Source organism: Trachemys scripta, chromosome 2 (genome assembly GCF_013100865.1).
Source record: "Trachemys scripta elegans isolate TJP31775 chromosome 2, CAS_Tse_1.0, whole genome shotgun sequence".
Lineage (NCBI taxonomy): Eukaryota > Metazoa > Chordata > Testudines > Emydidae > Trachemys > Trachemys scripta.
In genome coordinates, this window is record NC_048299.1 from 15,692,598 (window position 1) to 15,709,390 (window position 16,793).

Consider the following 16,793-nt stretch of genomic DNA (forward strand, 5'->3'; position numbering starts at 1 on the left):
CCATTATCTCTAATCCTGGCCCTAATGTATAGTAGCAATATTACGGTGGGATGTAGCACCATGACAGTTAAGGCTGCACCAGGATTTCCATTTTAACAGGGGTAAAAAAGGTCTGCAAACTGTCTTTTGGGTTATATCATCATTTTAAAACGCTCATTGCAGTTCGTGCAGTGCTTTATTTTTCTATAGCAGTTTGTTGGGAGGGACAGATATTACTTGATGTTTACAATGTCTGCTTTAAAAAGGCTCATGTGACAAACTTTTTTAGTGTCTAGACTTGCCTTCAGATCCCTTTTTCACATAGACACCATAGCACTTTGAACGATGAACTAGATAAGTGTGAACCTCTGGTTTGTGTAGATTGGGTGAATTATTGTAGAAATTTGAAATAGAATCATAGGATTGGAAGGGACTCAGTAGCCGATTTAGAGTTAGTGGGGTCCTGTGCGCAGCTTCATTTCTGGAAGCTTCCCCCCGCTCCCCCCAGGACCCAGCCAAGAAAAAGCCTCACTTATCTCTCCCCCCCGCCCCAGTTTTTCATTCTTTTTTTCTTCATGCTCCTCCTATATTATAAGTAATAGGAAGTAAATGAAAATAAAGTGAGGTACCTTGATTGGAGCAGGGGGTTGGGGTGCAGGAGAGGATGAGGGGGTCAGGCTCTGGGAGGGAGTTTGGGTGCGGGCTCTGGGCTGGGGCAGGAGGTTGGAGCGTGGAAGGGGTAGGATGATCAGATGTCCCAATTTTATAGGGACAGTCCCGATATCTGGGGCTTTTTCTTATATAGGCTCCTAGTACCCTCACCCCATCCTGATTTTTCATACTTGCTGCCTGGTCACCCTAGGGATGGGATGCGGGCTCTGGGAGGAAGTTTGGGTGCAGGCTCTGAGCTGAGACAGGAGGTTGGGGTTTGGGAGGGGGTGAGGGCTCTGGGAGGAAGTTTGGGTGCGGGCTCTGGGCTGGGACAGGGGTGCAGGAGAGGTCAGGGCAGCGGCACTTACCTTGGGCAGCGCGGCTTCCAAAGTGACCGGCACACCCCTCTGGCTCCTAGGCGGGAAGCATGGATCCGCCTCCCCCCTTGCCAGGGGCACGCAGAGACATGCCAGCCACCAGACGCTTCCGGAAGCCATGAAATGCAGGCAGCCTACACCCTGCTGCACCGCCGGCCGGGACTCGGGGGCAGGTTGTCAGATGAGATTTGTCCTGCATTTCGGGGGCCACCGCACTGTTTGTTTCATGGTAAATCCACCTCTGAAGGGACCTCCTCGAGAGGTCTTCTAGTCCAGTCCCAGGCACTCAAGGCAGGACTAAATAGTATCTAAACCATCCCAGAGAGGTGTTTGTCTAACCTGCTCTTAAAAATCTCCAATGATTCCACAACTACCCTAGGCAATTTATTCCAGTGCTTAACTACCCTGACAGTTAGGGAGTTTTTTTTAATGTCCAACCTAAACCGCCCTTGCTGCAATTTAAGACCATTGATTATTGTCCTATGCTAGGTGGTTAAGGAGAACAATGTTTTCCCCTCCTCCTAGTAACAACCTTTTATGTACTTGAAAACTACTATCATGTTCCCTCTCAGTCTTCTCTTCTCCAGACTAAACAAACCCAATTATTTTAATTTTCCCTAACAGGTCATATTTTCTAGACCTTTAATCATTTTTGTTGCTCTTCTCTGGACTTTCTCCAATTTGTCCACATCTTTCCTGAAATGTGGCACCGAGGACTAGATACTCCAGTGGAGGCCTAATCAGCACAAAGTAGGGCGGAAGAATTACTTCTTATGTATTGCTTACTCCTGCTAATCCATCCCAGAATGATGGTTGCTTTTTTTTTCCCCCACACTGATACAGTGTTGACTCATATTTAGCTTGTGATCCACTATGACCCCCAGATTCCTTTCTGCAGTACTCCTTCCTAGGCAGTCATTTCCCATTTTGTATGTGTGCAACTGATTGTTCCTTCCTAAGTGGAGTACTCTGCACTTTTCCTTACTGAATTTCATCCTATTTACTTCAGATCATTTCTCCAGTTTGTCCAGATCATTTTGAATTTTAATCCTATCCTCCAAAGCACTTGCAACCCCTCCCAGCTTGGTATCGTCCGCAAACTTTATAAGTGTACTTTCTGTTCCATTATCTAAATCATTGATGAAGATATTGAGCAGAACCGGACCCAGAACCAATCCCTGCAAGATCCCACTAGATATGCCCTTCCAGCTTGACTGAACTACTGGAAACTACTCTCTGGGAACGGTTTTCCAACCAGTTATGCACCCACCTTATAGTAGCTCCATCTAGGCTTTATCTCCTAGTTTGTTTATGAGAAGGTCATGTGACAGAGTATCAAAAGTCTTACTAAATCAAGATATATCACATCTACCCCTTCCCCACATCCACAAGGCTTGTTACCCTGTCAAAGAAAGCTATTAGGTAGGTTTGACAAGATTTCTTCTTGATAAATCTATGCTGACTGTTACTTACCTTTTTATCTTTTAGGTGTCTGCAAATTAATTGCTTTAATTATTTGCTCCATTATCTTTCCAGGTACTGAAGTTAAACTGACTGGTCTGTAAATTCCCCAGGTTGTCCTTATTCCCCTTTTTATAGATCAGTACTATATTTGCCCTTTTCCTGTCCTCTGGAATCTCAACCATCTTCCATGACTTTTCGAAGATAATCACTAATGGCTCAGTTATCTCCTCAGTCATCTCCTTGAGTATTCCAGGGTGTATTTTATCAGGCCCCGATCTATATATTTTCTGCATTTGTTTTTCCTGATAGAACTCTAAGTTTGATTTAATACTATGAAATGGAATGTTTTGGAAAAATAGGATTTCACAGCATCATCAGTATTAGCCTGTTCTACATTACACAGCTAGGTGACAAAAGGCAGCTTACGTCAACTTAGCTGTGGTTGTCTCCCACTGACGTACGTGACCTGCTACTCCAACTTAATGCCACTGTAGCACATCCGGTGAACACACTAAGCCGATGGCGAGAGCTCTCCCATCATATAATTCCACCTCTACGAGAGATGATAACTTTGTCAGTGTGAGTTGCTCTCCTGCCGACATAGAGCTCTCCATACAGGGGGTTAAGGTCAGTATTACTATGTCACTTCTAGGTGTGGATTTTTCACACCCCTGAGCCATATAGTTATACTAAAGTAAGCATGCAGTGTAGAGCAAGTCTAACGGTATGTCTAAACTGGCATGTTTTGTGCAACTTTTATTAAAGCGCCGGAATTAAACCACTGTTATATGTCCACCCTGTGCTCCTTGTGATGGTAGAGCAGAGCCACATTAGCAGCTCTTGCAACAGCAAAGAGAGCAGTGCGTCGTGGTAGCTACCCACTGTGCAACTGGCCACAGGGTGCTTTGGGAAGGGTTTGCAATGCCTCATGGGGCAGGCACAGTGTCACATGATGCAGGTTTCCCAATCCCATTGGTCCATGGGCATCCTACTACATTGCCAGCTTTTTAACCAAAGTACAGGGGGCGGGGGAAAAGAAGCAGAGTGTGTGACAGAAAGTGTGTGTGTGTGTGTGTGTGTGTGTGGGTGTGTATGTATGGAGGGGTGGAGGAGAGTGTGTGTTTTGAGGGACAGAGTGTGTCAGCATGCAGTCTTATAAGTCGCAGGAAGCAACCAGTCCTGAGGCAGGGGGAGGGGAAAACCCCCAACATCAGCTCCCACTTCCCTGCACAGCAATCTGCCTCTCTCTCTCTCTCACACACACACACCCACCCACCCACCCCTCGGTGTTCAACAGCACGAGCATTCCACATTAATGGTTTGCTTTGTGTCCCAGAGCAGATCAGCACAGCATGCAAGGGCTACCAGAAACGGAGCTTTGAAAGGGGAGTGGTGCATGTCTCCAGGGCAGCCGAGTTCAAAACAATGAGCAGAGCAGCCACTTTAGGGATTATGGGACACTTCCGGAGGCCAATTGATTGTTTTCTGCTCTGTAATGTTTTTACACTGCCAATACAGCGCTGGAGCCTTTGCACTTTAAGGCTTAGGACTCTTGTTGAGGTGGTTTTTTTGCAACGCTGCAACTGAGGAGTGTTTTTGCGCACTAAGTGGCTTGGCAGTGTGTACATCTCAGGAGTTACACCGCAGAAAGCTGATTTACCGCGCAGTAACTTGCCAGTGTAGACAAGGCCTAAGTTCTAAATATTTTGTTTTTTAATTGCCTTGTTCATGTTACAGAATAAAATTCTATTTTTTGGAACAAAATTAATCTTTATTAGTTCACAACATATGCTGTGTGGTGCTGAGCAGGTCTGACACCCACCAATTTTTTCTTACTTCACTGTGTCACAGAACCGATAACATCCTCCACAGACAATATTAATAGGTGCATTGACATTGCTCTGTATGTAGGAATATAACAATCACAACAAGATTCATAAGGGCCACAAAAGAGAAAGGCCATGTACAGCACATTACAGCAACACACACTGCTTTGGCTCAGTATTAAAAGAGTTTTCCAAAGCCACCCTGATCTGTACAACCCCGTGTTGAGCTTTTCTTACAGCCCTGGTATCCATCTGTTCAAATTCAGCAGACAACTGCGCCACCTCCACCCTGGTGGAAACTTTTCTCCCTTTGCTTCACAGATATTACGCAGGACACAGCAGGCCACTATAACCATTGGGATATTTTTCTCACTGACGTCAAATCTTATAAGTAAACAATGTCAGCAACCCTTTCAAATGACCAAAGGCATGTTCAACTGTCATTTTGAACCTGCTGAGCCTGTAGTTGAAGTGCTGTCAAGGTGGCTGGCATACAGCTTCATAAGCCATGAAAGCAAGGGGTAGGCTGGGTCTTCCAGGATCACTATTGGCATTTCCACATTCCCAGTGGTAATTCATCCCTGGGGGGAAAAAAATCCCTGCTTGCAGGTTTCTGAACAGTCTTGTGTTCTTAAAGATGTGCACGTCATGCCCCTTCCCTGACCAGCCCACACTGATGTTGGTAAGGCATCCCCAGTGATCCACCAGAACTTGCATACCATAGAAAAGTAGCTCTTTCTGTTGATGTTCTCTGTAGCAAGGTGGTCTGGGGCCAAAATAGGGATATGCGCGCCCTCTATTAACCCATTGCAGTTCGGGAACCCCATTGCTGCAAAAGCATTCACTATGTCCTGCACATTGTCAGAGTCACAGTCCTACGTAGCAGGAGGCGATTAATGGCCCTGCACACTTGCATGACAACGGCCCCTGCGGTGGATTTTCCGACTCCATATTGATTCCCAACTGACCGGCAGCAATCGGGTGTTGCAAGTTTCCACAATGCGATCGCCACTCGCTTCTCAACTGTCAGTGCAGCTCTCATTTTGTTGTCCCAGTGCTGGAGGGCTGGGGCAAACTCAGCACACAGATCCAAAAACATGGTCTTACTCATCTGGAGGTTCTGTAGCCACTGCTCATCACCCCAAACCTGCATGACAAGGTGATCCCACCAGTCAGAGCTTCTTTCCCAGGCCCAGAACTGGCACTCCACCACCTCCAGCTGCTCACTGAACGCCACCAACAACCTTGAATTGTTTCTATGTCCCACAGCGATCTAGCCTCCAAGGAATCATCATGTTCCTCACAGCTTCTCTTGTGGCTCTGCAAATACTGCAGGATCATCTGCCCTGTGCTTGCAATGGCTCGTGATAATAGTGCAGAGCTGTGCAGGCTCTGTGCTTCTGTCAGAGATGGTGGACAGTGAGAAAAGACATGCGAGTTGTGCGGATTTTGTAAAGAAGATGCAAAATATTATGGGATGGAGAACACTGCCTTATGGGATGTTGACCCCCATGCTCCCAGTCATCCCTGTGCATCTCTTTTTGGATGCATCAGGCACTGCAAAACTTCCCAAAATACCCCATGCTGGATGATGGCGAGTTGCACAGTGGAATATCTACCCATGGTGCACTGCAATCTACATCAATACAAATACTCCTGGTGAGGAGGTGCACCACCGACACAGGGAGCTAAGTGTGCACATGCACAAGTGATGTAATAACTGCCGTGGCTGTATGCCAATGTAAATTAGATCACATAATTTTGTAGTGTAGACATGGCCTAAGTTATTCAAGCAGATATGAGCTATCCTTGAAAAAGTTCTGTTCCCTCCACGTTCATACATGCTGGATGGTAATGTTAATCTGAATAATCCTTCCACCCATTTTAACTACTAACAAAAGCACAGCACATCAATGTGTTGTCTAATTTTTTCCTCACACACATAAGCATAGATTTTAGGGTAAAGCTTTGTCTCCACTCGGAAAAAAGTTTATTTGGACCTTGTGTTAGTTGACAGGTAGATAGCAGACATTCCTTTAGGCCTGGTAACTTGTATTAAAACTACAAAACTGCCCTATGTTCACCAGGATTTTCTGTTGTTTTGGTTACGAATTAAGAACAAACCAGTTTTATTAGTGTGGATTCACCCTTAGAGAGTGCTACTTATAGGGTGACCAGATCACCCAAGTCAAATATCGGGACGCAGGGGGAGGGAGGGGCGTGGCAGGGCAAAAAAACAAAACAAAACAAAACACCCTTCCTCCACAAGCGCTGGAGGGAGGCCCAGGAGACGCAGGGGAAGCGCGGAGCCGGGGTGAGTGAGAGTTCGGCCTGGCCCTGAGCAGGCAGGACTCAGTTGGGTGGTAGGGAGAGGAGGGGGGCGGCCTGCGGTGCCAGGTGGTGGCTGTTCTCCCCGCCTGGGCAGCAGGAGTCGGGAGCAGCCGCTGCTGCAGCTCCCAATGCCTCCGCCCCGGGGCCGCCACGCGATAGCACCAGCTGGGCAGCAGCCCAGACGCGACTGGCCAGGGGCTGGGCGCAGCGTGCGCACTGCTGGGTCCCCGCAGCAGGCCCCGGCTCGGGGGGGTTCGGGCCCGGGCGCCAAAGCCGCAGCTGCCGAGCTTGGCCATCGGCTGCTTCCTCCCCCTGCGGCAGCGGGAGCTGCAGCAGCGGCTGCTCCCGACTCCCACTGCCCGGGGGGGAGAACAGCCGCTGCCTGGCACCGCGGGCCGCCCCCCTCCTCTCCCTACCACCCAACTGAGTCCTGCCTGCTTGGGGCCAGGCCGGACTCTCACTCACCCCGGCCCCCCGCTTCCCCTGCGTCTCCTGGGCCTCCCTCCGGCGCTTGTGGAGGGAGGAGGAATGGTGAGCCTGGGGAAGAGGCGAGGATTCGGGGAGGGAGCCAATCAGGGGAGGAGGGAGCGGAGTCGGGGGGGGGGGGGCGCAAGCACTTCCGGGCTCTGGAGCATTTCCTTGTTTGTCCCGCGTCCCGACCGATGTGCGGTCGGGACACTGGACAAAACAAGGAAATATCGGGACAGTCCCGATAAAATCGGGACGTCAGGTCACCCTAGCTACTTATGTGAGGCCAAACCAAGGTATTCAAGCAGCACTTTATTTTATAAATATTTCCAAAATAGACAATGCCATGAATATGCTTCATTGTGAGTTTTAATGTATACAAGATATGCACTGAAAAATACAGTGGCTAAGCCTCATATGAAAATTATGCGGGGGGGAGAGGGAGGGAAGTGTGAACATTTACAGATTGAGCATTCATCACTAGAGACCAGGGTCAGCAACCTTTCAGAAGTGATGTGCCGAGTCTTCATTTATTCACTCTAATTTAAGGTTTCACGTGCCAGTAATACATTTTAATGTTTTTAGAAGGTCTCTTTCTATAAGTCTATAATATAGAACTAAATGATTGTTGTATGGAAAGTAAATAAGGTTTTTAAAATGTTTAAGAAGCTTCATTTAAAATTAAATTAAAATGCAGAGCCCCCTGGAACGGTGGCCAGGACCTGGGCAGTGTGAGTGCCACTGAAAATCAGCTCACGTGCTGCCTTCGGCACACGTGCCATAGGTTGCCTACCCCGACTAGAGACTCTGGTGTTCCTGTACATGTTTGGTAACTTTCCCTCATGCTCCCCCAGTGCAGTAGTTGTGTAAGATCTTGACATGGAAGCAGAATTCACAAGCCAAGAATTCAGTTCTCTCAACGTATTGGATCGAAGCATGAGGAGTGCCAAGCAAAATAACGGGTGGTCTAGAAAACATTAAAAACAGGGGGAAAAAATATTTTTGAAATGTAAAAATTGCATTTGACTCATTTCTAAATGTGGCTGTTAAAAATGCAAAAAAAAAATATATATATATATACACTCTCCTCTCTGACATAAAATGAATTGCAAGAGAAAAATCAATCAGCCCGGAATTTCCTGTAGTAGTTTGCTAGATGTTGCCATTGCAGACTGCCTTGTAAGTATATACAGTATTTTAGCATGCATGTTACGTGTGCCTAGTAAAATTCTTTAATAATTTTTTGTAAGTGGTAAGTACAAGCAATAGCCATATTTCAAAGTTTAAAACTATTCTGTATTTTTACCACCTTCAAAATATACAAAGTAATTAAACCACATTACACAGCTTTCCAATTTTTTCAAAATCAGCACAGCTGGAGTTCAGCATGCACACAAACAACTTAACAGTTCCCTTCTCTTCAGACAAAAACAAACAATTTACTGACATTTGTAAGAAAAAAATTAATTAAAAAATATGCTCCTGTTCAGAATCATTATGTGGCAGGTTTCAGCTCAAGGTAAATTTTCAAAGCTCAATTACAAATGTTCAAAAAATAGAAGATGTATATAATGAAACCCATGAGATGCCTTAAATAGAGCAGGTGCCATCAGAACACTGATTTTAAATAAAGCAAATTTCAAGAAACTACCTAATAGCTCAGAAGTAGAAAAAATTATCCTGAAGCCATCTACAGTTATTCTTCAAGCTCTGCCAGAATAGATTTTTTTAACTCTTAAGCAAGAGTGGAACAACAGTGAGAAATCCAGGCTGATTTAAGCGATGAGTGGCAAAATGAAAAAGGTCTGTGGACTATTTCTAAAGATGTTTCACAACTCAAAGCACATGGTTCATGTGTGTAAACAAAACTCCATCTCTAAGCAGATGAAAATACAGTGAAAAAAGAAGTGCACTGTCCACATATTACAAGTGAGGTTGGTAATGGTGCCTATTATTGAGGTCCCCTGACACTTCCCATTATAAGACCCTATTTTCTGTTGCTTATCAAACTTGTCAAATTTTAACCATTTCAGCTGAAATTTTCCATGCCTAGTATCTGCCTCAGTCTGATTTTTTTTTTTTGGGGGGGGGGGGGGGGGGAGAGAAGGGAGGGGGGAATTCAGCCATTTCCAAGAATTAAGCTAGGGAAAATATGTTTGGCACCAGTTAAAAAATATTGGTGACCTTTTCCTTGAAATGCATTAGTGCCCCCATGCTTTGGGGAACGGATTTGAAATTTAACAGGGGGTTGTCTTTACCGTCTCTATGAAAATCTGCCTAAACTTTGCCAGATTACAAATAGGCCTTAGAAAACTGCTCTTTGCACATGCTCTGTAGAGACTTGCTAGATCTTACCAACTAAAATCTCTGACCATTCTGACCCCACTAAGCAAGTTTGAGCTTCTCACAACTCCTAGTGCTGACCAGACTGTGCATGAGCCACCCCTATATAGTGGCTAAGCATGCGCCAGCCCCACAGAGTGACTGAGCATACTCCCTCCAGCCCAAGGCCATCAGGGCTCAGAAGGACTTTCTCTGCAATTGCAGCTCATGGCTGCTGCGGACCAAGGTGGTGCCAGGCACTGGAACTGAGAGCAGGGAGCCTGTCTCCTTCTGTGCCTTCAGCGACCCATCTGCTGGCAAAACAGGCAATGTGGAGGAGGAAGCCATCTGATTCAAATGCAGAGGGCACAAAAGTCAGACAGGGGGAAGGGTGAAGAAGTAGATTGGGACTGGTGAGACCAGGAGCTGGGGGATGGGAATGGGGGGTGCGATACTTAGACTGGTTGGGCAGGGAGACCGGGAGACTGGAGGTGGTGTGGGGGAAGGAGAGGACTAGCTGGTACTTGTTGCACAAGGGGACAGACTGGAAGTGAGGGGCAGGGACCGGAAGGGAGGAGAGGCTGGGAGTGTTTGGGTGATGGTAGCCAGTGAAAGAAGTGAGGGGGGTGACTGTAGACCAGTTGGCTAGGGAAGGGGAATACTGAGAACCAACAAGGAGCTGGTAGAAGTGGAAAAACACTGGGACTGGATGGACAAGGAGAGTGGGGCAGCATCTAAGGAAAGGTGGGAGGGGGTGAGGACAGAGTCTGATGCTAGGAGCCAATGAGTGTGTGGGGTGGGGGAAGAGACAGATTGGATGACGAACAGGGTGGGGGGAACTGGGACTGGCTGGGCAAGGAGACTGGGATGAGAAGCCTGAAGAGTGGAGACTGGGTAAGGAAGGAAAATTTGACTGGGACAAGGCGCCACAAATGATGAAGAGACAGGACTGGGACAGGGTAGAATGGGCCAAGCTTGGGGGCATGAGGAACAGGCAGATGAGTAAACGAAGAGTAATTATTAATAGAATGATGTTGGACTGGAGGGAGGTCTCAAGTCATGTTCCACGGGGATCTGTCCTGGGTCCGGTGTTGTTTAACATCTTTATTAATGACCTGCATAGAGGTGTAAAGAGTATACTGATCAAGTTTGCAGGTGCCACAAAGCTAGCAGGGAGTAGCCAATACTTTGTAAGATAGAGCTGAAATTCAGAGGATTCTTGAAAAATTGGAGAACTGAGCTGTAGACAACAAAATGAAATTCAACAAAGACAAACGTAAGGTGCTACACATAGGGAAGAAAAACCAAATGCACAAATACAGAATGGAGAAAAAATGGCTTGGCAGTGGATCACAACCTCAACATGAGTAAGCCATGTGATGCTGAAAAAAAAAAAAAAAAAAAAAACCACCACACCACAAATGCAATTTTAGGTTGCATTAAAAGAGGCATAGCATGCAAGTCACTGGAGGTGATAGTACCACTCTACTCAGCAATGATTAGGCCTCAGCTGGAGAAGTGTCCAATTTTGGTCACCAAGGAATAGAAAAGATATAGAGGAAGCGGAAAGGATCCAGAGATGAACGACAAGATGATCAAAGGGATGGAATGCGAGCCATATAAGCAAAGGCTGAAGGAACTGGATATGTTTAGTTTGGAAAAGAGAAGATTAAGGAGGGACATGATAGCAGTCTTCCCATACCTGAAAGGCTGCCATAAAAAAGATGGAGAAAAGTTGTTCTCTCTTGCCACAGAGGGCAGGACAAGAGGTAATGGGTTCAAACTAAAGCATAGCAGATTTAAATTAAATCTCAGGAAAAACTTCCTGAGAACAGTAGGACAATGGAATAGACTACTGAGGGAGGTTGTGGAAGCTTCTTCACTGAAGGTTTTCAAAGGAAGGCTGGATAGATATTTGTCCTGGATGGTTTAGACACAGCAACTCCTGCATCTTGGCAGGGGGTTAGACTAGATGACCCTTGAGGTCCCTTCTAACCCTTTGATTCTATGAGTATTTCCACTAAAGCCCACTCCCAAGAACCTGGAATGGATTCCTGAGCTTCACCATTCCTCTTCTGCCAGCAAATATCCATGAAACTCCCTGACAAACTGTGTCTCACCCCCTCTGATGGTTCACACAGAGGATGACAACCTGTTATTACAGTCAGTTACTCTGATAGCTCAAGTGGGAGAGGTCTATGCAGTAGATCTAAAGGTTCCGACCCTCCTGATGAACCATGTGGGTGTCAATACGCTGCCACATGATGGAATTTGTGTCTTTTCAGTTTGCCTTTTTTTTTTTTTTTTTTTTTAAATCTAGGAAATTACACACACAAAAACCAAGTTAAAAGAAGGTTTGTTAGGTTGCAAAGTCAAGAACTCAAAAGTTAGGAAATGCCAGAATTAAAATTGCCTGAGCAACTATTACTTAGCACCTTGTAGATATACTATCATGGTACAGTCTTTAGTTACATGATCATACACTAATTTTTCCACAGGCCTCAGGCCTCATTCAGTGCCCAATATGGACCTGTTCAGGGGAGGAATCATGGTTGCATACTAAAGGCAGCTGTTACCTTACGATACCCGCCTCATTCATTACAGAAGTTGGAAGGTGTGCAGTGAATGAGACAGGGCTGCAGGGAGAGAAAGGAAGGTCTAATGGTTATGGCAGCTGAACGCTGCCCTATGTAACTGGAGTCTATTGCCTCCTCTACCACAGAGTTCCTGTGTGAGGTTAGTCAACTCACTTAAGCCAAAATGTTCGCAGGTGACCACTAATTCTGTGTTTCTCATTTTCTTGGTGCACAATTTCAGAACCTGGGATCTAATTTGCAGAAGTGCTGAGCACTCACAGCTACGTCTAAGTCAATGGGAGCTGTGCTTTACACATAAAAAGTGCTATATAATGTTAAGTACTCCAGAAAATCAGGTCCTAGTCATCTCAAATTGGGCACCTAATATTAGTGGATACTTTTGACCTTAATATCTTTGGGCCTAGTCTGCTGTCCGTAAAATGGAGTTAATAACATTAACCCCTCATTTCACATAGATGTAGTGAATATAAATTTATTATTCAGTATTTGTGAAGAACTCAGACTACAGTAGTGTGCACCACAGAAAAGCCCATGAGGAAATTAATAATTCCGTCTTCAGAACAGGATTTGAATAGTGTGCAGTAAATAAGGCTTAGACCCACACATTAATTACATGATCAAAGACTGTATCATAACTAAGGATAAGATCAGATCATGGAGGTCATGGATTCTGTGACTTTCAGAGACCTCCATGACAATTACCACTTCAGCCCCCGAGCTTGGCCCTACTCCCCCCCCCCCCCCCCGCCTCATGCTCTGCCTTGAGGCCCCACCCCTGCTCAGCCTCTTCCCCCACAAAGGTCCTGCCTGCCGCTTGCTCCTCTCAGCCCCCTCCCCACTCCTAGCTCCTCTCCATCTCCTGCCCTCCCATGAGAGGGTGTGGAGGTGTGGAGTGCAGGTGGAGTGGGGTATGGGGCCACAATCCAGGTGCCGGGGCCCACAAAAGATTAATCCAGCCCTGAGTATTGCTAATACTGCAAGCTTAATAATCATGAGACAAACAAATATTGAGAAAGTTGGCAGCACTGCTTTTGTCACTGCCATGACTCCATCTCTTCTTGATCTTACTGCCTGCCCCTCCCTACAAGAGATCAATAATCCACTCATTTCTGAGCACAGATGCCTCTATCTCTCCAGCCTACTTCAGCTCAGCATGACTTCTGATGCTATTTTTTATTTTGGTGTCTCCAGCACTCTACTTTCTGAGTTTTAAACTTAACACTGTTACCACTCCTGTCTCTATTTCTTAGTCACAACTAGTAATTCACTCTCTCCTGGACTCACATGCGCACGCACATACAAACAAACACGCACTTTCTGCTGGGTAGTTCCATTAAGGTTACAACGTTGGCTCTATTCTCCAGCATCACCCTCAGAGATGTCCGAGTTAGCCTCAAAGTTAGGAGAGATCAGAGAGAAGTACAAGAAAAAAAGCTTTGGATATCTGCTGCATAAAAGTAATACTGATACTCCCTAACTACACTGTAACTTCTTTTCTCCTAAATGCTTCAAAGACCAAAGTAATTTGTTTGGGTGAAGTGCCTTGTCACATATGTCTTACACTACTCTCACCTCCTCCTGAAATCCAGCCTTAAACTTTACTCACAAAGTCAGAAATCCTGAAGGCATCCATTACCCCAGACTTTGTCTATTCTCACTTTACCCTTGTCAGTAAGCGTATCTCTCACTTGCAGAACAACGCCAATGTTTTGGCATTACTTTGACATTGCCCTCACTGCTACTTTTTCACACTCTGATCAATTTCTGCCTTCTCTGTTGCAATACTTTCTTCCATGGTTTCCCTAAAACCTCAAATTTCTAAGCTTTAGGAGGGGTACAAAAGTTTCCTACGGTAAACAAAATAATCTGGAAGAAACTTCAAAACTACCCTCCTAGTTTTCAAGTTTCCATGGATTCACAATACACCCTAACCCCTCTGACCTTATATTCCCCTTCTCCCTAAATCTTGGCATTTTTTCTCTCTTTCCATGCCTGGACACTACAGAACTGAGGGTCAATCTTTACTGTATTCTGCTTCATCTATCTGGAGTTCGTTCTAACAAAAAGGAGTAGAGCCACTCAAAAGCTATTCCCTCCACCCCGCCAAGAAGATGTGTCACCACCACTCATGGACAATGATATAGAAGACAGATTAAAAAAACAGCAGTTATTCTTTAGATGTGCATTGGTTTTAAATAGGTGCAGGATTAGATTTTGAAATAAAAATAAATGGACATTTGATTTTTGTCCATTGCCAGGAGGAGACCACCCAACATTGCCGTAAATGCAATGTCCATTCTACATCCAGGCCTAAAACCAAACTGTCTGGGATCAAGGAAACCTGCAAACTCCAGATACTTGCCTTGCAAGCACTTTCTCAATAATTTTTTCCCTAAAAAGATCTGAGAAAAACTCTCTAGCTACTGCCCTATCAGTATCATGAGATGGTTTCTTGAGCAAGGGTATAACAATCTCCACACATACACACACACACACACACCCTTCAGTTTTATTGATACATCAGGGTAGCTTCCACAGATATTTCCCTTCTAACAGAAGTTTGTGACCATGTAAAATCTGTAAAGGTAAGTGAGTTAGTCAGTTAAGGCACTAGCCTTTTGTATCTGGGGGCACAGGTGCAAACTCTGACGAGGTGGAAGTGAAATGGTTTTGGTTATTTTTAATCCAAGTCTGTCAAAAACATACATCCATATCATAAAGTCTCCTTAAACTGATATGACAACCGCTGCAACAAACAGAGGCCCATTATTGGGCTATCTAGCTGCGTTGAAGGCTTGCCAGAGTTCCATGACATTGTTCCAGTGGTGCCTGCCCATGATAGGCCTTGTTCTTGCTAGTGTCATATGACTGTTACTTTTATTGGCACTAGTAATTTATAGATACCCAAAATTTAGGAAAAAAGTAAAATACAGTTAACATTTATTTGCATGTTAGAGACTCTGAAAAGTAAGTAGGTTTATGGCATACGAGATAAAATTAAAAAAACCCAGATTACTAAAAATGTAGAAAATATCCTCTAAAACCTTGGAAGTACTGTTATGTTAGACCATTGTTATATATAGCACACGTTTTATTTCTTACCAGAAAGGCTTTACTAGTGGGTGTAGTGTATCCGCTTGTACACAAACCCTCAAACATTTACATTTAAATAGTTAATATTTAGCAATTCTGAAGTTTTCCTGTATTGTGTGATGACGGAGGATGACACTTAAGAAACATGCTTTTCCACCCGCAGTTCCCTGCAGACTAATTAAATCATCAGTCTCAAATATAGCAGCTGCCAACAAGGTTTCTGCTAATGCTTCAAAGCACCAGCACTGTCCCAAGTCTGTTCTCCCCGCATTTTCTGAACCATTACTCAACTCTCAGCCCTTCCCCCACCATTGACTCAGCACCCATCTGTCTCACTTACTAACCTGGTTTTGGCTTCAACACCAACAGAGGCAGTGGAGCTTGCAGACTCCTCAGATACTGAGCGCTGAAGAATTGGTGTTAGCTGCTTGTTGCTGTCCACTTCAGTTTGGGCATCCTCCTCTGCAGATTGTTCTTTGACTTCTGTTTGACAAGAAAGAAGACTGCTAAGATTCCATTTGTGTGGCTATAAAAAAAATAATCACTGTTTACATTTTCCCCTGTAAATGTTTTTAAATAGGTTAGTCAGTGTAACAACTCTATTAGAAAAGAAATATTTAAATAGGGAAGTATCATTCCTCTTCACATCTACCTAAAGTCTGTATAATGGCTCAAAAATGAAATAATGGGAGTCCATGATTATTGTTTCTCAAACTTATATATCAAACTTCCTTGGTTTAGACATAAAAATATGTTCTCTCTAATTGACGCCTTTTCCATATTTGAGTGTTGGTACGTAAGCACTTTGTGCAAGAACAAAAGGTTTGTTTCAACTAAGCAGGAAGAGGAATTGTCAAGGGTGGATAGGTAAATATTTTGACACACAAAAATCTATGTTAAAAAAAATGTTACTTAAATTTCAAAATCAAGTGCTTGAAAGTTAGATTTACAGTTGCCCATGTGCCTTTAATTCTGCCTCCTTGTGTATCCATCCCATGCTCTGAATGAGGCAGGGGTCCTATGGAAAAATAGCATCTTAGAAATTAGGGGCTGGAAGGGACCTCAAGAGGTCATCAAGCTGAGCCCTCTACACTGAGGCAGGACCAAGTAAACCTAGACCGTCTCTGACAGGTGTTTGTCCAGCCCGTTCTTAGAAACCTTCAGTGATGGGGATTCCACAACCTCCTTTGAAAGCGTACAGCTTAACTATCTGTATAGTTATAAAGTTTTTCCTAATAGCTAACCTAAATCTCCCTTGCTGCAATTTAACCCCATTACTTCTTGTCCTACCTGCAGTGAACATGGAGAACAATTCACCATCCTCCTCTTTATAACAGCCTAGGGGCGGCAGTGGAGGCAAGCAGGGGCATGGGCTACCCCAATAATCGTCAGGGACACAGAACTTCTCTGACCCTGGGGCTGCAGAGGCAGGGAAGATCAAGCTCCTGCCAGGGCCAGGGCCAGGGCCATGTGAAGGGAGGGAAGATCGGGCTGGGATCAGGTGGAGGGAGAGAGGGAAGATTGAGTTCCTCCTGGGACGGGTCAGGAGAAGAGACAGTGAGCTCCTCCCAGGGCTGGGAAGGGAACAGGGGCAGCAAGTTTAAGGTGTCAAATTTAAATTCTTGTGTATGCCCCTGTTAAGGGCTGTTACACATATGAAGACCTATTATCAGGTCCTCATTCAG

At 45.0% G+C, this 16,793-nt stretch overlaps 1 protein-coding gene across 1 annotated transcript in view; it reads right to left on the minus strand.

The window, feature by feature from the left end:
• Positions 1 to 16,793, minus strand: part of KMT2C (lysine methyltransferase 2C) — a 328,785-nt gene that overhangs the window by 222,035 nt on the left and 89,957 nt on the right. Inside the window, exon 4 of the mRNA XM_034759976.1 lies at positions 15,453 to 15,591. Within this exon, the coding sequence (XP_034615867.1) occupies positions 15,453 to 15,591 (139 nt within the window). The remainder of the gene's footprint in view (positions 1 to 15,452; positions 15,592 to 16,793) is intronic.